Here is a 22,527-nt window from a genome sequence, read left to right as displayed (position 1 = left end):
AGTAGCATCAGATTGCCTTGGTTGCGTCGCATAAAAAGTGTGTGAGAGGACCTCCCTGAGCCTGAGAGTCGAGAGAGGATCGTGTGACGTGTAGGCTACTTAATAACCAGTTTTTAGGTAAGTAAAAAGTTCGAGTAAAGGTGTGATGTAATTATTATTAGTTGAATTGATAGATTTTGTCCACCATGGTCATGGACGTCAAATAAAGCTTGAAATTGAATACAAAATGTTAGCTTGGTTTGTATAGAAATAGAGGAGCCGATATTATATTCGATCTCTATGATCGACACTACGTGTTCGTGTAGCAAAGTTTGTATCACATTTGTTGTTGGTGTAAAAAGTATGGCGCGCCAAAGCTGTCATTTATTCAGGAGAGTGCGATTATGTTGGACATTTCTTAATTCTCTTAATTCGTAATTGTGCATGCGGATTATTTTTGCTTTAGGCCATTATAATTTTGCGTAGTTGTATGTATCATAATCTCTGTTATTATGCGCAAGTTGAACGATTTGCGCAATGTTTAATTGCACAAGGATTTTCTTCCTTCCAATAACAATAACCAGCTACCCTTTCTATTATTTTTATTTATGAACCACAAACAATATTAACAGATCACCTGTGGTATGTGATCACTGAAAATGCTTTCAATGTTTTAATTCAAGTGCCGATTTAGGCGGGGGATAAACAGGCTTTAGCACCCCGCCCCCCCCCCCCCCCACCAATTTAAATTCGGCAAGATTAATTGAATGTAGTCTAATTTTCGCAATACTTTTTGAATGAAAACCGAATCTGAGTGCATTCTACTGGCATTTGATATTTTAACTCTTCCTGGTTTACCCTTTATTTAAAGCTATTGATTGTTATGCACCTGCATTCTACTGGTTGATATTTTTACTCTCCCCTGGTTTACGCTTTTTTAAAACTATTCAATGAGGAAGTAATATTTCTTTCATAAACCAAAATCCTGATCAATATCAATTTATTTCACCATTCACTTCCTATAATGGATGTGTGTGAAATTTGCTTTCATTTTGAACTTAACAAATAACAGTTATGTCATGCGAAACATTTTTTGTATACTGCGGTTATTATTGATTTTGCCCAGAAATCTTAACCAAATAATTAAATTACCGAAACTTGCAGAGAAGATCCATTGGATAATAAAAATGAGGTCTAGGACTCATTTAATGGTTACAAACTATTACTAAGTTTAATTAATAGATCAGTATACAGTAAGGTGTGATAACATCCCTCACTTTTCACTTGCCAGGGTTTTAGAAAAGTATTTTTTCAGTTCATAATTTATTTGACAGTTTTGTCGTAAAGCTAAGTATAGTATTTTATTTGTTAAGTAGTTTTCAAGTAAGATCTCAATATACAGCATTCAAGGTTTGATTTTTCATAAATTAAGTCTGACATTCAAATTTGATTTTCTACATGCCATCATGTTTCCAAATGTGTCATAAACAATATTTACACCTGAGGCAGCAGATTCAGGCTGTCATGTACGAGTTTCTTCAACTTTCAGTTGTAATAAAGTAGGCCTACTAAAAGTCAAATTATTCAATAAAAATAACAAATAATGATTAGAGTAATATCTAATAATAATTAGTGATAATTTAGTACAATGATTTTCCTACTAAAATTAACACAATAATATAAATTTTTTCTGCTTGACTAGAAATTGAAGTACAAAAATTGTTGATTTGTGAACCTCTTTTCATGGCATAGAAATTGAGGCCTGTATGCCCTTTTATGCATTTTTATTTTCAATATTCTTATATAGTAGTACATCCTATGTTTTGAATGGTTGTTGATTGTTGTAAATGTATCTATTTTGTTTATTAATAGGCCTATGTGTAAAAGTGATAGAAAGTCTAAATTCTAAAGTATTCATTTGCTTATTAAAATTCTGAACTGTGTTTTAAGCACGTAGGTCTCTGTGCTTTTTAGGATAACTTACGCAAGTATAAATAATACAGTTTGCAATATGTTAACTTTTTGAATTATTAATTTTTTCCTCAACAATGGAGACCAAAATAGAGTACAACTTTGCAACCTAATCTAAGACAAATTAAGTAAGCAGAAAATAAATTAAATTTCATATTTTTTTGAGAGGCACTACAAAATATAAAATTACCTTAACAAAATTAGTTTTTAGTATCTATTATGTACTACATACTATTTTAATTAGTAAAAGAAATATCCTTTAAAAAATATATATATTACATTGTATAGTAGGTGAAAAAAGAGTAAAAAACTGACCCATTCAAAATCTTCATTACATAAATAGAAAGGAAGAAAATTAGTAAAATTAGAATGGCCTTCATTGACAAGGGAATAATAAACCAGACCTAAATGATAATGTTCATGAATATACTGAACACTGATTGAAATTAGTTAGTTTGCCTCATTTAATGGTGAGGAATTTGTGATAAGTCTGGAATTCTAATTAAACTTCAGATTAGATCTAAACAAGGTAGGTAATAATATTTACCCTAAGTGGACCTATCATACATCAGCTCTTTTCTTGTCAGAGGGATGTTTACCTTATTTGGTATGAACTATTGAACTAATTATTTTACAGACGTTTTGGTTAATACCAATTCTACTATATCTTCTCTCTTTTGATTTTATAATAATAATAAATCATACATTTTCCTATGCTAATATTTTCAAAATGCAAATTAAAATAATTGTGTGGTGTGGAGGAAAGGTCATAATTTTTTTAATTAAATTGAGCCGCAATCAACCAAACAGATAAGACATGCAAAATCCAAAGAATATGTACATATCTGTTTTTATTTAGTTATTATTATTATTATTATCATTTTTAATAAAGAAAAGTATTTTATTCAACAGAGGTTTGCTTTTGACAATCCTTAGCATTTTTTTTCTGTTAATTTTGTTGTGTCAAAAAGGATTAAATTCAAACTAGATTTGAACTCGTCACTACGGACGAGTTAGGTTATCCGCAGCGCAAAAGCCACGCGCACGACATAAGTTAGAATATTGCGCACAGAAAAACGATTATGCCATTGAAAAAGTGTTAGTGTGCCCTCTATTTTGCTTCACGTCTAAGTATATACGGTATACACTATATACTGTATACGTACTACATACAGTGCAGAATAGGTGAAAATAAGTGACCAAAGTTATTGACGCTTTTGAACATGATGACGTCATCACAATTTTAAAAATGGTAAATCATGTAAAAGATAATTGATTGACCTAGACAATATTACAAAATTGAGGAAAATGGAATATGGATAAGTAGAGATGCGCTCTATTAAATGTGATGAGCTATGACGAAAGAGACAAAAATCCTATATTTGATATTGGAGTGGCCATACGATGACGTCACAATGTCCGGTTAGCCAAATGGATGCATGATTCTATATCTACAACTCATCTACTTTCAGAATATGTAAAAAAAAATAAAATTGACCATGTAGTTTAGAATCTATGACTGTTTAAAAAAAGGTATAATTTTGACAAATTTTTGAAATTGTTTATCAAAAACGCGCGCAAATTATTCAATTCTACGTGCTCGTATGACGTGATTTTAAGTCGAAATTGTTTGAAAGTTGGTAAAATTACTAGAAAAGGCTGAAAAAACAAAAATCAAGCAAAAAAAACATGTTTTTGCCCTACGTGCGCACACGCGCGTAAAATAATTGCGCGTGCGTGGGAATTTTTGAAATGCTCAAAATGACATGAAACGCGTAGAAAGTTGATTAGAAGTTGATTTTTCGCATTTTGAAATTTTAAACGCGCGTGCGCGCGTAACTTTTTGTGAAACATGCCATTTTTAATCCATAGAAAGTTTGCACTTGATATGACTTAAATGTTCACCAAGTGTCATTACAAAATGACTTTTGGTTTTTAGTCTATGTTAAATACGCGAAATTCATAAAATCGCGCATAGCTTACGCTGCGCGACTCAAAATTCATAAAAAAAAGTTTCTTGCACATCTACAGCTGCAGGTCAATCTTATGACAAAGTTATACAATCTTATGTTAGCCAGAATTTGAGATACGCTGCGAACAAAATTCGTGGAAAGAAAGAAGAATATAGACTAGACATGAAACTCGTCACTTTGACGAGTTAGTTATCCGCACGACAAACGCCACGTGCACGTCATACGTTGGAATTTTGCACCCAGAAAAAGATTATGGCATTATGACCTGATCTGAAGAATATGATATGTTGTTAGTGCTGAATTCTGTCAATTTTGTGTCATATAGTATATACAGTATAAACAGTATAATCTGTATACATATTACATACAGTGTAGAATAGGTGAAATTACGGGACCCGCCATTTATTCCATTTTTTAACATGGCGACGGTATCAAAATGTAACACTAAAATACCAATTTCGGAAGGATATTATCTCAGCAACAACATATTAACATGTAGAAGAAATTTGAATACGTAAAATATAGATGCGCGCTCTTTTAAATGTGATGAACTATGACGCAAAAGATGAAAATACAATTTTTTTTGTTCAACTGGCCATATGATGATGTCACAACGTCGGATTGGAAAACTTTTGATATGAATTCGTATTTACAATACAATAGCTTCCAGAAAACGTTTTAATCATGATTACCGCTTTTTATTCTGACGAGCTATAACAGATTGAAAGTTACTGTAAAGATGAAAATAAGTGACCCACGTTATTTACATTTTTAGACATGATGACGTCAAAAAAATTAAAATATTTTTAACCCATGCGAAAGGTAGTTGATTGACCTAAAAAATATCAAAATCTGGGTTAAAATGAAAAACGGATAAGCGAAGATGCGCTCTATTAAATGTGATGCTCTATGACAAAAGATACAAAAATCCTATATTTTATATTCGCATGGCCATACGATGACGTCACAATGTCCTGTTAGCAATATTGATGCATGATACGATATCTACAACTCATCATCTTCCAGAATACGTAATAAAAATAACTTTTACCGTTTAGTTTAGAAACTACGACTGTTTTAAAAAAGGTATAATTTTGACAAATTTTAAGGAATTTTTGAACTTTTTCATCAAAAACGTACGTAAATTATCCAATTCGACGTGCTGGTATGACGTTAATTTTAAGTCAAAATTGTTTAAAAGTTGGTAAAATTACTTGAAAAGTCTGGAAAAACATAAATCACGCGGAAAAAATTGTTTTTAACGCTACGTGCGCACCGCGCGCATAAAAATATGCGCACGTGTGAGAATTTTTGACATGCTCAAAATGACATAAAACGCGTAGAAAGTTGATTAGAAATTGATTTTTCACATTTTGAATTTTTAAACGCGCGTGCGCGCGTAACTTCGTGTAAAACATGCCATTTTTTTCTCACAGTCAGTTAGCGCAAGATATAACTTAAACTTTTTCTAAGTTTCAAATTAAAATGTTATGTGGTTTTCGATCTATGTTAAATACGCGAAATTCATAAAAACGCGCGTAAGTCACGTTGCGCAACTATGACGTCATTCACAATAGCGGGTGCACAACTTCACGTGAACGCCCACATGTTGACAAAGTTATAAAATGTTATGTTTACACGTTTTTGAGTTACGCGTGACACAAAAATGACAGAAAGAAAGAAGAATACAGAAAACTAGATTTGAACTCGTCACTTTGACGAGTTCGGGTTATCCGCGCAAACGCAACATGCACATACTTAACTATATGAACCTCGACAATTATTATGCCATCCTATGACATGAAATAAATATGTTTACAGTGCTGAATTGTACCTATTATGTAGCATACACCATATTACAGTATTTTACAGAATAAACTGTATATGTTATATACAGTGTAGCATAGACAAAATTACGAGACCCATCTTTTAAATCCAATTTTTAACACGATGACGTCATCAAATTGACATATAAAGATAACAATTTTAGAAGATAATTATCTAAAAATTTACATTAAAACAAATTTGAAGAATTTTGGGCACGTAAAAGTGAGATGCGCTCTCGTTTAAACGCAATGAACTTTTACGCAAGAGATGAAAATATGACTTTTTTAATTCAACTGGCCATATGATGACGTCACAACATCTGATTGGCAAAATATTCACATCAATTCGTATCTACAATCCAATAGCTTCCAGAAAACGTTTTAATCATGATTATCACTTTTTATTCTGACGAGCTATAACAGATTGAAATTTACTGTAAAGATGAAAATAAGTGACCCACGTTATTTACGTTTTTAGACATGATGACGTCATAAAAATTAAAATATTTTTAATTCATGCGAAAGATAGTTGATTAACGTAGACAATATTAAAATTTCGGGGGAAATGGAATACGTATAATCTAGAAGCGCTTTGTTGAATTTGATGAGCAATAACGAAAGAGTAAAAAATCCTATATTTTACATTCGTGTGGCCATACGATGACGTCATAACATCCGAGTGGTAAAGGTTCTGCATGAATTCATATCTACAACATATCTGCTTACATATTAAATTAAAAAAATTGGGGGTCGTGGATGATCCTGAGGAGCTATAATAGATTAAAAATAGGCTTAATTTTGACAATTTTTTGTCACTTTTGCAACTAAAACGCGCGCAAATGGTCTAAATCAACGTGTTCGTATGACGTCATTTTAATTTGAAATGATGTAAATCTTTTTTAAAATGACTAAGAAAGGCTGTAAAATCATAATTCAAGAAAAAAACACATGATTTTCATGCTCCGTGCGCACCTTACGCGTAATTTTTTTCGCGCGCGTGGGAATTTTTGACATGTTTAAAATGTCATGATCAGCGTAGAAAGTTGATTAGAAATTAATTTTGCGCATTTTTAAATTTTAAATGCGCGTGCGCGCGTAACTTCTTGTGAAACATGTCATTTTTAATCCATAGAAAGTTTGCCCTTGATATGACTTAAATTTTCACCAAGTGTCAATACAAAATGACTTTTGGTTTATAATCTATGACCAAACATTGAAATTCATAAAATCGCGCGTAACTTACGCTACGCGACTCTAACGTCATATAACGAAGTTTCCTGCACATCTACAGCTACAGATCAATCTTATGACAAAGTTATACAATCTTATGTTGACAAGGGTGAGAGATATGCGTGCAACAAAATTCCGGGAAAGAAAGAAGAACAAAGATGATGAAAAAAAAAGATATTTACAATCACATGGGTTATCCTGCAACTAAGTTGCGGATAACCAAAAAAAAAAAAGATGATGAAACAGGACAGTTACAAGGAGTTATCCGCTACTAAGCGGATAACTAAAAAAAAAAAAAAAAAAGAAAAAAAAGATCCTGACAATAACAAGGGGTTATCCGCCAAGTGCGGATAACCAATAAATACTAGAGGACACTGATGGAAGCCAATTTCCACTTTATAAGATGAACATTGCAGAAGTACATTTATAATTCAGCTTCACTTAAGCAGAAGACAAATTGGATGCAGGTTGGTATCATTCAAACCAGACCAAGTTATCTTGTGATTTAAAAACCATTAAGTTCTGCAGTTGAGCACAAACTGATGCAAGGCCAATGAACATGTGGGGCACACGACACAGACCAACACTGATGCAAGTCCAATGAACATGTGGGGCACACGACACAGACCAACACTGATGCAAGTCCAATGAACATGTGGGGCACACGACACAGACCAACACTGATGCAAGTCCAATGAACATGTGGGGCACACGACACAGACCAACACTGATGCAAGTCCAATGAACATGTGGGGCACACGACACAGACCAACACTATACATGTTTGATTGTATTGTATGTTACAATTATTGTTTCAATTATGAATTTGTAATAAATTCAATCTTAATAGAAATGTTTAAGTGCGTTGAACCAAATTGTAAAGTAAGTTCATTGTAACTTAGGGTAATTTATGTTTCATTAATATTTTGTAGGCTGTTGTACCATGGGAGTACAATACACAGTAATTCAATTGTTTTGTCTTAGTTATCTAAGTTGTGACTTGAACTTAATTAAATGCCTCCAGGTCAAATTCTTTGCCACCTTAATGGTCTATATCTCATTCATAATTGATTTGAATATTTGGTAAAAGGTGTTATATTTGTTGTAGTGTAAAGTGTTGTATGTTGCGAGTCTCGCAGTATTGCACTGGCAACTACTACACATGCTTCTCAAATTGCAGACAAAGCTTTCAACATGTTTAAAAGAAAGAGTAAAGGTGAGTAGTATAACGTAGGCTATATAAAGTAGTTGTATTTATTACTCTATACTGTATGCAAGAGTACTGGATCTAAAAGGTAAAATTTTACTTTTTGGAAAGGTTGACTATGTTGAGAATCATGGCAGCCATTTGTAAGTTTATTCCACTACTTGACTGCCAGGTGGTCACATACAATATGGCATAGACAATTCTGTTGAACTCTATGGCAAGATGGAATAAAACAATTTTCATTTAAAAAGGAATAAATGGCACCCATCTCTCTAGATCGAAGATATGATCGATAACATTGAGATAGGCCTATAATTATTTGTATCAAATTTGTCACCTTCCTTGTGAAATATTCCTACGTCTTAACCATACCATCGTAACCATCTTTTAACATTTATTCCAAGTATCTTCTTCTTCATTTCTAAATCAGCAGTGCTACTTGATTCCCTGGTATTCATTAGCTGCAAATCTAGCTGCTCTCATTTCTAGCTTTTCTCTGTCTGATTTATGACAAGGGTTGTCCCAAGTAGCGATCAAGTTGGTGCAACTAAATTGTGGGTACAGGGTTAGCGATCAAGTTGGTGCAGCTAAATTGTGGGTACAGGGTTAGCGATCGAGTTGGTGCAGCTAAATTGTGGGTACAGGGTTAGCGATCAAGTTGGTGCAGCTAAATTGTGGGTACAGGGTTAGCGATCAAGTTGGTGCAGCTAAATTGTGGGTACAGGGTTACAGTAGCGATCAAGTTGGTGCAGCTAAATTGTGGGTACAGGGTTAGCGATCAAGTTGGTGCAGCTAAATTGTGGGTACAGGGTTAGCGATCAAGTTGGTGCAGCTAAATTGTGGGTACAGGGTTAGCGATCGAGTTGGTGCAGCTAAATCAGCAGTGCTACTTGATTCCCTGGTATTCATTAGCTGCAAATCTAGCTGCTCTCATTTCTAGCTTTTCTCTGTCTGATTTATGACAAGGGTTGTCCCAAGTAGCGATCGAGTTGGTGCAGCTAAATTGTGGGTACGGGGTTAGCGATCAAGTTTGTGCAGCTAAATTGTGGGTACAGGGTTAGCGATTAAGTTGGTGCAGCTAAATTGTGGGTACAGGGTTAGCGATCAAGTCGGTGCATCTAAATTGTGGGTACAGGGTTAGCGATCGAGTTGGTGCAGCTAAATTGTGGGTACAGGCCTAGCGATCAAGTTGGTGCAGCTAAATTGTGGGTACAGGGTTAGCGATCGAGTTGGTGCAACTAAATTGTGGGTACAGGGTTAGCGATCAAGTTGGTGCATCTAAATTGTGGGTACAAGGGTTAGCGATCAAGTTGGTGCATCTAAATTGTGGGTACAGGGTTAACAATCGAGTTGGTGCAGCTAAATTGTGGGTACAGGGTTAGCGATCAAGTTGGTGCAGCTAAATTGTGGGTGCAGGGTTAGCGATCGAGTTGGTGCAGCTAAATTGTGGGTACAGGGTTAGCGATCAAGTTGGTGCAGCTAAATTGTGGGTGCAGGGTTAGCGATCAAGTTGGTGCAGCTAAATTGTGGGTACAGGGTTAGCGATCAAGTTGGTGCAGCTAAATTGTGGGTACAGGGTTAGCGATCAAGTTGGTGCAGCTAAATTGTGGGTACAGGGTTAGCGATCAAGTTGGTGCAGCTAAATTGTGGGTACAGGGTTAGCGATCGAGTTGGTGCAGCTAAATCAGCAGTGCTGCTTGATTCCCTGGTATTCATTAGCTGCAAATCTAGCTGCTCTCATTTCTAGCCTTTCTCTGTCTGATTTATGACAAGGGTTGTCCCAAGTAGCGATCAAGTTGGTGCAGCTAAATTGTGGGTACAAGGGTTAGCGATCAAGTTGGTGCATCTAAATTGTGGGTACAGGGTTAACAATCGAGTTGGTGCAGCTAAATTGTGGGTACAGGGTTAGCGATCAAGTTGGTGCAGCTAAATTGTGGGTGCAGGGTTAGCGATCGAGTTGGTGCAGCTAAATTGTGGGTACAGGGTTAGCGATCAAGTTGGTGCAGCTAAATTGTGGGTACAGGGTTAGCGATCGAGTTGGTGCAGCTAAATCAGCAGTGCTGCTTGATTCCCTGGTATTCATTAGCTGCAAATCTAGCTGCTCTCATTTCTAGCCTTTCTCTGTCTGATTTATGACAAGGGTTGTCCCAAGTAGCGATCAAGTTGGTGCAGCTAAATTGTGAGTACAGGTACCGGTACAGTATTACTATTATTAGTAGCTGGAGCTAATTTTACTTGATTATAGATATAGTATGATCTCAACAATGTCAAACTGTACACCATAATTGACATGGGTACACTCTTGCTGTTGTATTTTGTTTATTTGATAGTTCATTTAAGTTAGATGAAATGTTCAAATCCACTGTATTTATATATTTATTTGAGAGTATTAAAAACAAATGGAAATATTTCGTACATATTTTAAAAGAAGGCTAACAATACTGTATTTTACGTTAACAATTAATATTGGTTTGTGGGAATTTAACACATGGTTTTATTCATTTTTTAAATTAATTTGTTATTTGTTTTATATATTAATTTGTATTCTTCAACAAACAATCGTATTATGTAGACCTTGGTTATTTCTATTTTAAGCAGATTATTTCAGAGGAATATCCTTTGTAAAAAATTGAACAGTTATCTGTTGGTAGACTTTTGATTAATTAATTATTTTTACTAAAAATGATGATTGGATTATTATAGCAAAAACTAGAAACAAAACGTGAATGTATTACATTGCAAACAGTAGCTTATAATAATTTTGTTTTGTAATCATTTTGACTTAGCTGTACGCATATCATTTGTATCATCATGTATGTGGCAACCTAATCCTTTTCAAAGTGAGAGTAACTTAATTGAATGATAAATATAGATCAAGTATTTTGATTAACAGCCTACGATACGTATACTTGCGTAATTTCATGAATATGCCACTACTTTAGCCATTAAAAACGCCATATTTGGATTTACATTACTACATACATATATTGTCTGTCTATCTATACTAATTAATTACCATATGAGTATAGTATACTCATACAGTACATTACATTGGCCTTTAGAATATTCAGTATTTGTGATTACATTAATTTATTGTCTCGCTTCTTTTCATGTAATTATTTATTATTTATTTATAGAAAAAAAGATGGCAGTTCCTGCAATGCAGCAGAATCTTGCGACAAAGGTTGAACTTCACATTGAGTGCAAAAACCTACTGAATAAAGATGCCTTATCTTTGTCAGACCCTATAGTTGTTATTTTTGACATGGATAATAATACAGAGGTAATTCCCCTTCTTTTCTCCTTTTCCATGACACCTAGATTGTTTTAGATCTAGTTTAAGTAGAGCAGGAGGCGCCTGAGTCCGGGATGACCGAGACACAACTGGTGCTGACCGGGGTTCAATTAGACCGATCCCTGGTTAGCAACGAAGTATCCCCTTACTTCGGTTTGGGTTTTTTTTGCCATGTTTGGAATCCCTTTTATCGTATTAGTTTATGTACAGCGCTTAGAGGTTTCACAACATTAGGCACTATATAAATCCAGGATATTATTATTAATAATTCATTTTTTATAACTAATATCTATGTTTTTGTTATTACTTGAAACCTTAAATTACTCTTAACCCTAACACCTTTTTTCAGGTTGGTAGAACTGAGAGATTATCAAATACTCTAAATCCAAAATTTGGAAAGGCCATCTTTGTTGATTACAAATTTGAAGAAGTACAGAAGTTGAAATTTATGGTGTACGATCTAGATAATGATACAGCTTCATTCAACGATGATGATTTTCTTGGTTCCATGGAATGTACTCTGGGTCAGGTAAGATTCATTTGTTTTAACTTGGAAAAAAAGTAGTAAAAAAGAGATTGGTGTTAAATGAAAGAGAGATAAAATACTGATGAATATGATTTAGTTATATAACAATTGGAATGATAATATGTTAATTTGTAGTTGCCATTATATCTTGTTTATCAAGTTACATTCAGTTTCAAGAATAATTGATTTTTCAGATTGTTTCTGCTAAAATATACAGTACTACTATGTCAAATACAGGCAAAAGTTCTATTATGGTGAGTAAAATAGCAAAAGCCTCTAAATTGACATTTAAAAGCAAGTTTAATGATATTATTTGTTGGGTAGTTGTGGACAGTTTGTTTGTAGCTAATTGATAGACTTATATGGTATATCACTTAGTGTTTTAGCATGTTAATAACGTCACTGCAAGCTCATTGGCAATGTTTCACTAAAGTATTTTTTATCTTTCAATAAATTCTTGTTACTGAGTGTGTGGCCTGTTACCTTGCATACCAGTGGGGTTATTTTGTGTATGCTTTTATGTAAAACTGTCACGATGTCCGTAGCACAGTAATAGATTATAATTTTAATATAATTCAAAGTGATTATGATTGTATCTTGTATCAGATAAAAGCAGATGAGGTAGCTGAGAACAATGATGCTGTTATTCTTTCATTCAGAGCAACTCATTTAGACAAGAAGGTAAATATCTTGATTCACAGCCGCTATATTCATTCATACACTATGCCATGCTCTCAAATCTTGATTTTTTTTTACATTTCATAGGATGTTGTCGGTAAATCAGACCCTTTCTTAGAATTTTTTAAAGAAAGTACTAATGCGGATGAGTGGTATAAAGTTCACACAACTGAGGTGAGTCATATAGTAATTAAGTAATGCAAATATAGTTTGTTCTATTGTACCTTTTTACTCAATAAAACATTTGATTTTTACTTTGTTCAAAGGTTGTAAAAAACACATTAAAGCCAACATGGAAACCATTTAGCATTCCTGTCATGGACCTGTGTAGTGGAAACCTTGACAAACGAATAAAGGTAATGGAAATATGCTGAACAAATGATGATACTGATTTATCATTTGTATCATGTGTTTTTAATATACATTTTTACTTTATACACAGCTAGTGTAGCAGCACACTCTTTGAAATAAATTGAAAATTGAATTTGTTTTAGATAAAATGCTGGGATCATGATTTTGATGGTAAGCATGATTTGATTGGTGAGTTTTACACAACTCTCAGACAGTTGGAAAAATTTAAACAGGTATAAGAATGACGTCCGCATTCAATCATTGTTGTGATAACAGTGACTAATGTTTTGAAGGGCATGCTTTAGGTTAGATTGCATGATCATCATAACATTCATTTTGCAGGTTTTATGTTTCGATCATGACGAAGCAAGTGCACCAGATCTTATTGGTGAATTCTACTCTACAGCTCGACAAATGATTGAAACTGATAATCGTCAGGTAGAGAATGATTTTAGTTTTCTTTGACTTTTAACACATATAACGCTTGAATAGCCACTCTGACGGAAGGGTTGTCAGCCACAGACTACCTACATATGTAAGTGAAATTTAAGGGTTGTCAGCCACAGACTACCTACATATGTAAGTGAAATGTAAGGGTTGTCAGCCACAGACTACCTACATATGTAAGTGAAATGTAAGGGTTGTCAGCCACAGACTACCTACATATGTAAGTGAAATGTAAGGGTTGTCAGCCACAGACTACCTACATATGTAAGTGAAATGTAAGGGTTGTCAGCCACAGACTACCTACATATATAAGTGAAATGTAAGGGTTGTCAGCCACAGACTACCTACATATGTAAGTGAAATGTAAGGGTTGTCAGCCACAGACTACCTACATATGTAAGTGAAATGTAAGGGTTGTCAGCCACAGACTACCTACTACATATGTAAGTGAAATGTAAGGGTTGTCAGCCACAGACTACCTACATATGTAAGTGAAATGTAAGGGTTGTCAGCCACAGACTACCTACATATGTAAGTGAAATGTAAGGGTTGTCAGCCACAGACTACCTACATATGTAAGTGAAATGTAAGGGTTGTCAGCCACAGACTACCTACATATGTAAGTGAAATGTAAGGGTTGTCAGCCACAGACTACCTACATATGTAAGTGAAATGTAAGGGTTGTCAGCCTCAGACTACCTACATATGTAAGTGTGAAATTTAAGGGTTGTCAGCCACAGACTACCTACATATGTAAGTGAAATGTAAGGGTTGTCAGCCACAGACTACCTACATATGTAAGTGAAATGTAAGGGTTGTCAGCCACAGACTACCTACATATGTAAGTGAAATGTAAGGGTTGTCAGCCACAGACTACCTACATATGTAAGTGTGAAATTGTTCAAAGGGCCTACTGTCAATGAGAGGGCTGTTGGCTGCTGTTAACACTATCTTCAAAAGTGTGTTTAGCAGCCTTCTGTTACATACCTAATTTAATGCTTGACTCTTAAATTGTACACAGTGGTCCCTTGGGACTGTGGAGTGACCTTTCAGATATAAACCAAAAAATGTATGAGATTTCTATGCAAATCATGCTACTCTGGCCAACAAATTTAAACAGTTTGTCCTGGTTCTCTGGTGACAGAAACTGGGTTCTGGGTACTTAAACATTTCTTAAAGACAGCCATACAAAATTACTGGTAGTAAGCATTTGGTTGAGTTTCCTTTGTGTGATTTTTTACCATTATCTACAATATATGGATTTGATGGTTAGGGGCTCTAAGTTTATCCTGTAAGAGTTGTGCGCTGATGGATGCGTATGAAATTGCTAGTCATTATGCGATTTTCTAAAGCTGAATTTGTGTTTATTAATAATAATTTATTGATATGAGAATAATAAGAATACTGCATACTTTTATATATATATATATTTTTGCCATATAGATATGCTTGTTTTTGATGTGATGAATGTATGTTATGCTATCATCCATACAGCTATGTTTGAGAATATAGTGTGTTGATCTGATGTGTGTAATTCATGACTTATAACAGTTTAAAAATTGGCCAGAAAATTATGGATTTAATAATGCGCAAAATGATCCAGACTAATTAAGCAGCGCCTTTTATTCTGTACATGTTGTAAACTTTAGTGCTGCCCACCAGCCTCTTGCACCACTCATTTAGAGTGGTGTACGGTGTGAATTATATTCCTTCCTGGAAAATATTACTGAGAAGTCAAATATCTTTTGAAAAAAAATGTTGATGAATTAATGGTCTTGCTTTTCTAACATGTTTGGTTTAAATATGTTGATCATTTATAATGTGTTTGAGAACTTTAGTGTCATTGTTTAATATCATTGTTTGGTGCATACTTTGCTGGTGTTCATTGCTGTAGGTGAAGTTATTAATTACAGTTTCCATTTCAACTTAAAAAATCTAGATTTTGCAGTTTTGCAAAATGTAACAATTCAAAGAGTGCATGGAATAACTGCTCTTTTTTAATATACTAAAACATGACTATAATATACTGTAATCAACTATAGTATTAGGAAATAAAGTTAATTACTCATTTTCCTACTAAGATAGAACCCTCAGCTACCATAGTTCCATTGAGTTTTCTTTGATTTAGGTTGAATGGGAATGCATCAATCCGAAGAAAAAAGCAAAGAAGAAAAGCTATAAAAATTCAGGAACCATATTTTTGACTGAATCAAGGGTAAGTGGAACTAATTTAAGTCTCTCTCTCTTCTGGTCATAACTTCATCTGACACAATGCAGCAAAAAGTAACTTTCACAAATTTTAATTATTTTATATGGACAAAACATACACATAGTATGCTTATTTAATTTTAATAAACGTGAAAACCCTGTTTTACTAATGGAGTGTGCTCTTATTCCTAATCTAATTACTGTAGTACACTTTGTACTGTAGTTCTATTATTGAATATTTTCAGGTCAAGCGCCAATACACATTTTTAGATTATATATTTGGAGGCATACAGATCAACTTCACAGTGAGTTTATTGTTTTGAATCTATTCATATTAAACAATTAAATTTTGGAATAATCAAAAATGAAAATTGCAGCCAAAAAACTCATGGTGATAATAATAACCACATTCTATAGCACCCTTTTCATGAATAATCATGCTCAAAGGCGCTTTACATAGCATATCATGGTGGGTTGTTCTAAAAGGCGCTTTACATAGCATATTATGGTGGGTATAATCATGCTCAAAGGTGCTTTACATAGCATATTATGGTGGGTTGTTCTCAAAGGCGCTTTACATAGCATATTATGGTGGGTTATTCTCAAAGGCGCTTTACATAGCATATTATGGTGGGTTGGAAATGCAACAAAAGTATCTTTTTATTGAATTTTGCCAAATCCAAAGAAAAGTACAGAGTTTTTATTGAAAAATGTATTATTTAAATGATTGTTGTGTAAATAGGCAGCAATAGATTTCACAGGATCCAATGGTGACCCAAGGGAGCCCACATCTTTGCATTATATTAGTGAAACAACTCCTAATGAATATATCAAAGCTATAATGGCTGTTGGACAAGTCATCCAAGATTATGACACGTAAGTTCTTTTATTTTTTATTACATATTTTTTGCAAATAAAATTCCAATAAAACCTTTTTATATAATGGCCGGAAGTATTAAGGAGATCAAATCAAATCAAAATCAAAGGTGTCTACAGTTTCTATTAAAGAATAAAGGTGATAATCCATGTCCAGGTGATACCGCCAACCACCACATAAAACTAAAGTACCTTTAGGAAGCTGCCCGACATTTCCTCTGACATGTTATTTTCCATGTCCAGGTGATACCCAACCACCACATAAACTAAAGTACCTGTAGGAAGCTGCCTGACATATTTCCTCTGACATGTTATTTTGCATGTCCAGGTGATACCCAACCACATAAAACTAAAGTACCTGTAGGAAGCTGCCTGACATATTTCCTCTGACATGTTATTTTCCATGTCCAGGTGATACCCTCCAACCACATAAAACTAAAGTACCTGTAGGAAGCTGCCTGACATATTTCCTCTGACATGTTATTTTCCATGTCCAGGTGATACCCAACCACCACATAAACTAAAGTACCTTTAGGAAGCTGCCCGACATATTTCCTCTGACATGTTATTTTCCATGTCCAGGTGATACCCAACCACCAAACTAAAGTACCTGTAGGAAGCTGCCTGACATATTTCCTCTGACATGTTATTTTGCATGTCCAAGTGATACCCAACCACCACATAAACTAAAGTACCTGTAGGAAGCTGCCTGACATATTTCCTCTGACATGTTATTTTCCATGTCCAGGTGATACCCAACCACCACATAAACTAAAGTACCTGTAGGAAGCTGCCTGACATATTTCCTCTGACATGTTATTTTCCATGTCCAGGTGATACCCAACCACCACATAAACTAAAGTACCTGTAGGAAGCTGCCTGACATATTTCCTCTGACATGTTATTTAAGTTTACATAATATTCATGTACAATTGTTATCTATATGTGTAAAATTCATATGTGTATATGTGTATATTCATGTACAATTGTTATCTATATGTGTACAATTCATATGTGTATATGTGTATATTCATGTACAATTGTTATCTATATGTGTACAATTCATATGTGTATATGTGTATATTCATGTACAATTGTTATCTATATGTGTACAATTGTTATCTATATGTGTACAATTCATATGTGTATATGTGTATATTCATGTACAATTGTTATCTATATGTGTACAATTGTTATCTATATGTGTACAATTCATATGTGTATATGTGTATATTCATGTACAATTGTTATCTATATATGTACAATTGTTATCTATATATGTACAATTGTTATCTATATGTGTACAATTGTTATCTATATGTGTACAATTGTTATCTATATATGTACAATTGTTATCTATATATGTACAATTGTTATCTATATGTGTACAATTGTTATCTATATGTGTACAATTGTTATCTATATGTGTATGTATATTGTTATCTATATGTGTATGTATATTGTTATCTATATGTGTACAATTGTTATCTATATGTGTACAATTGTTATCTATATGTGTATGTATATTGTTATCTATATGTGTACAATTGTTATCTATATGTGTACAATTGTTATCTATATGTGTACAATTGTTATCTATATGTGTACAATTGTTATCTATATGTGTATGTATATTGTTATCTATATGTGTACAATTGTTATCTATATGTGTACAATTGTTATCTATATGTGTACAATTGTTATCTATATGTGTACAATTGTTATCTATATGTGTATGTATATTGTTATCTATATGTGTACAATTGTTATCTATATGTGTACAATTGTTATCTATATGTGTACAATTGTTATCTATATGTGTACAATTGTTATCTATATGTACAATTGTTATCTATATGTGTACAATTGTTATCTATATATGTACAATTGTTATCTATATGTGTAAAAGCAACAAGTTCTTGTTTTTACTTTATAGAGATAAATTGTTTCCAGCTTTAGGGTTTGGAGCCAAAATTCCACCAAATAATGAAGTGTCTCATGAATTTGCAATTAACTTCAATCCCAGTAATCCCTTCTGTGCAGGTAACTGTTCAATTATTTACTTATTAAATGAATTACTTATGAATACAAAACTTATGAATTGCATCCATAAGCATTTCAACTTTTATTGTTATTTGTTATTATTTCAGGTGTGATGGGTATAGTATCTGCTTACCAGAATTGTGTTCGTCAAGTGCAGCTTTGGGGACCAACTAATGTATCTCCAGTCATCAGTCATGTTGCACGGTTTGCTGAAACTGCTAAGCAAAATCCCACTCCAAATGTGCAGGTAATAAACAATTAAGAAAAAGTGTATTTATTTACAATACATTAGTCAATCAGTCAAAATAAGAAAGGTATATTGAGCCACTATGCACAAAGGTTTGCTTTCCAGGTTGTTTTGGCTTGATTGTCAGATTGTGCCATTTATCATGAATTTTACGTGCGAGAGTACCATTTCCAGCCATCTAGGGGTGTCATTTAACAAGGATACTCAGTGTCTGCAGCCCTGGACTCATTGGGCAACCCCCTTAAAATGCGACCGCCCCTGCAACAACTTCAGCACACAATTGTTTTCATACTTTTTTTCTATAGCAATATTTTGTATTGTTGGTACTTACTGATGGAGTAATTACGGACATGTACGAGACACGCAAAGCCATTGTAAAAGCCTCGCATCTTCCAATGTCTATAATCATAATAGGAGTTGGTGAAGCAGATTTTAGTGATATGCAGAAATTGGATGGAGATGATGGAATCCTCAAGTCACCATCTGGAGAGCCAGCTGTTAGAGACATTGTTCAGTTTGTACCGTTTCGTGATTTTAAAAATGTAAATTTGATTTACTAAATTTTTTCGAAGCAGATATGGCTTTTAAGCTCTGATTACATTTAAATATTCATAAACATTGGTTTAATATAAAATGATCAAAATTTACAATTTGCATTCTTTCTTCCTTTATGTGTATGCCATAGCATTTGTTTAATAAAAACGATGCTTGAGTAGCCAATCGACACCCGTCGGTTTAAATGAAAACGATGCTTGAGTAGCCAATCAACACTGGTCAATGTATGAAAATTATTTTGAGTAGCCAATAAATTGGCTTAACATCAAACTTGATTTATTGATACATTTTTTGTATGGTGATTTTTATGTATAATTGTTGAATAGTTGATTATGAATAATGTTTTTTTATTGTTTTCAGTCAAGCCCTGCAGCATTGGCCAAATGTGTTCTTGCAGAGGTACCAAAGCAATTGTCACAGTATTTTGACATGCAGGAAATGCCACCATTGAATCGCAAATTCTAAATCCAAAAATGTTGTGGTAGATTTGGTTCTTACTGTACAATGTACATCATAGTTAACAAAATTTGTAAAAAAAATATTAGTTATTAAAAACTGATGCTTCTATATGTAATTGGTAAATGCTTAACTGTGTTAATGCAACAATTGTTGTAAGTAGTACAGTATTTATAAACCTAAAGTGAATTGTGATAGAGTAGGCATTAAACTAGTAATGTACATGTGCCAATTACTGTGTGTAATAATAGAGTACTACTAATAATAATTGTTTGCTTACGAATGTATAATTATGCTATTTCAATATTTTGGTAAAGTATTATAAAACAAGGTATGATAATATTATTAATATACTAACTACTTGGAAGTGATGCTATTTAATAAACATCTTTAATTAATTGCCAGGCAGTATAAAGCATTGAGTAAACAATTTAAGTAGGACTTTTATTAGCCACCGCTTTAAAAAGCAATTTGTTTGTTTACACTGTGTTATTGAATACTAGTCACAATTAAATGTCTTATATTATCAACGTATGTCTACCCTAACCCGTTATTCAAAATATTAATGTAAAGACCTTTTAAAACCATGAATAAGTGCAATAATTACCTTTACCTATAAATATTTTAAGACAGCAACCTAAAATTTATTATACAATAATGCTATCAAAGAAATATGTTGTGTACGGCCTTAAATTGTTTAATTTATTTAACATAAAAAATGTAAAATTATTAATATCTAACAATCTTGTGATGAATGTGTCCACAATGTCACTATTTTAAAATGATTGCATGTGATTACAATTTTAAAATGACATTAGGATTATTTTGTTCAGTAGAATGGTTATATTCAGTAACTATCAATTGCTTGTCCCATCTTCTAATTTCCTCCTGGACTAATATCTGTCTGATTGACAGTCCAGAATAGTAAAATGAAAGTTGCATATATTATTCATAAATCACATAGATAGGCCTACTATAGGTGCTGTATTTTGCCATAAAATACATTTTACGCCGGTGAAAGTGTACATACTATTAACCACATACAGTAGTTGAAAACTATTATTGGGATTGATTTCACTAGTAGAATCTAATTAAATTTAAGATCTGTTTCCCAATTAATTGGAAGATGAGGAATGAGGACATATTTTTATTGCAATTTATTTGTTCAAACTTCTTAGATACTAAAGTGTTTCTTTTGATAATTTTATTTATTGATTTGCATTGTAGGATAAAGTGTTTGTTAAAAATAATAATCAATTACAATTTTGATTTAAAATAAAAATCTGGTTTCTGATTAAAGACAACTGTAGCAATATTGATACATATCGCTGCAGTCAATCCCCATGTTTTGTATGGTTTGTTTTTAATATTGTGAGTAAACTCATGTAAGTGATATCTATCTATAATTCTATGGCAATGTTTATCAGTTTTAAGAAAATCTAGTAGTGGTACACAAAAGCTATCTTCAACTTCATCAACATTTAAATGAGGTTTGAAATTATTTGGAATAAATCCAATAACTGGTATAACCATGATGTTTGTGTGTGTAATAAATACTGGTCCTTGTGAAATTATTTCAATGTCACGTTTTGGCAATCCGATTTCTTCCCATGCTTCTCTTGTAGCAGTATCAACATCATCTTCATCGCATATATCACGCATACCACCAGGAAAAGCAACATCACCTCCATAACTTCTCATATTTTTTGCACGTACAGTGAGCAAAACATAAACTTCACCATTCTTGAAAAAAAGTGGAATGAGTACAGCAGCCCTTTTTAAGTCATTCTTCGCTGATGTAGGTTCTGATGATACCACCTCATTATTATATGTTGTTGCAAGACGCCCAAGTATTATTTCTTTGCAAGACATAATCTATAATAAATAAAAAATTAGAAAAAATTACCACCACCAGCAGTAGTTCGAGTTGTAGAGGGCCGCCGATTATGGTGGGAGATCCGGCGGCCCCTTTTTGACAACAGGCGCGGCACGCGTTCATTGAATGACTGTTCAATCCATATATATATAGTACAAATGTATAAGTTATAAATATAACTCCATTAGAGACTGTTCAGAGCTTGCGCGTGTACGTAGGAATTAAGTGAGACAGAGACCTATAGTATTACTAAGGCTACATAAATAATTATTTTGAATGAAAAAATGCACTGACTGACGACAACTATCAAATAACCTGTTTGCTAATCCATGATATATACCAAAGACACTATATCTGATTATACTTTACATCAATTTGGCTCCGGGTAATTCCATTATGAAATAGGGGTGCAGGATATGTTTATTGCGTACAATGATGTGTTATACCAAGAGAACAATATATAATATATTTTATTTCAGATTAACTGTAATATAAACATACAATGAAATGGAAATAGTATCGGCTCGAAGAACAATGAAAGTCGAAAAATACGGATTCTCTCATCAATATTATTAACTTCCAATCCAAATAATGTATATCCAAATAATCGATCAGCCTCGAAAATGTAAATTGTGTGCCAATAAAGCTGTGTTGCGTCAACTCCTATTTTTGCGTTTATATATGACGACAAATGGATTGATAAAACGTACTACAGTAGTACAGTATTCAACCATATGGAGGTATAAAATTTTATACCTCCATGATTCAACGTTTTGTAAGTAG

At 33.4% G+C, this 22,527-nt stretch overlaps 2 protein-coding genes across 4 annotated transcripts; one reads left to right on the top strand and one right to left on the bottom strand.

The window, feature by feature from the left end:
- The first annotated feature begins 32 nt into the window (after positions 1-32).
- On the top strand, positions 33-21,403 carry LOC144850740 (copine-3-like). Of its 3 annotated transcripts, none has more exons than XM_078708147.1 (15): positions 33-117; positions 11,324-11,469; positions 11,831-12,010; positions 12,202-12,261; positions 12,614-12,688; positions 12,773-12,859; positions 12,952-13,041; positions 13,379-13,474; positions 15,612-15,698; positions 15,937-15,996; positions 16,434-16,567; positions 18,504-18,610; positions 18,718-18,857; positions 19,163-19,399; positions 19,773-21,403. In XM_078708147.1, the coding sequence occupies exons 2-15, from the start codon at positions 11,332-11,334 to the stop codon at positions 19,875-19,877; spliced, it is 1,596 nt and encodes a 531-aa protein (XP_078564273.1). In that variant the 5' UTR covers positions 33-117; positions 11,324-11,331; the 3' UTR covers positions 19,878-21,403. The 3 variants fall into 3 exon arrangements, with proteins under 3 accessions (XP_078564273.1, XP_078564272.1, XP_078564274.1); XM_078708146.1 differs by having other exon boundaries at positions 73-114; positions 11,322-11,469; XM_078708148.1 differs by lacking the exon at positions 33-117 and adding an exon at positions 10,347-10,365.
- Positions 21,126-22,154, bottom strand: LOC144850742 (peroxisomal coenzyme A diphosphatase NUDT7-like). The gene is made up of 2 exons (XM_078708149.1): positions 22,114-22,154; positions 21,126-21,743 (listed from the first exon to the last, which is right to left on the bottom strand). Exon 2 carries the CDS (start codon positions 21,738-21,740, stop codon positions 21,126-21,128), a length of 615 nt encoding a protein of 204 aa, XP_078564275.1. The 5' UTR covers positions 21,741-21,743; positions 22,114-22,154.
- Between the last annotated feature and the right edge of the window lie 373 nt (positions 22,155-22,527).

Source organism: Antedon bifida, chromosome 8 (genome assembly GCF_963402885.1).
Source record: "Antedon bifida chromosome 8, ecAntBifi1.1, whole genome shotgun sequence".
Taxonomy (NCBI): Eukaryota; Metazoa; Echinodermata; class Crinoidea; order Comatulida; family Antedonidae; genus Antedon; species Antedon bifida.
This window is presented reverse-complemented; position numbering and strand designations above follow the sequence as displayed.

Coding starts and splice junctions, on each gene's coding strand:
- LOC144850740 (XM_078708147.1), top strand. CDS start 11,332: ATGGCAGTTCCTGCAATGCAGCAGAATCTTGCGACAAAGGTTGAACTT. Junction 12,860..12,951: donor ATAAAGTTCACACAACTGAG/GTGAGTCATATA, acceptor CTTTGTTCAAAG/GTTGTAAAAAACACATTAAA. Junction 15,699..15,936: donor TATTTTTGACTGAATCAAGG/GTAAGTGGAACT, acceptor GAATATTTTCAG/GTCAAGCGCCAATACACATT.
- LOC144850742 (XM_078708149.1), bottom strand. CDS start 21,740: ATGTCTTGCAAAGAAATAATACTTGGGCGTCTTGCAACAACATATAAT.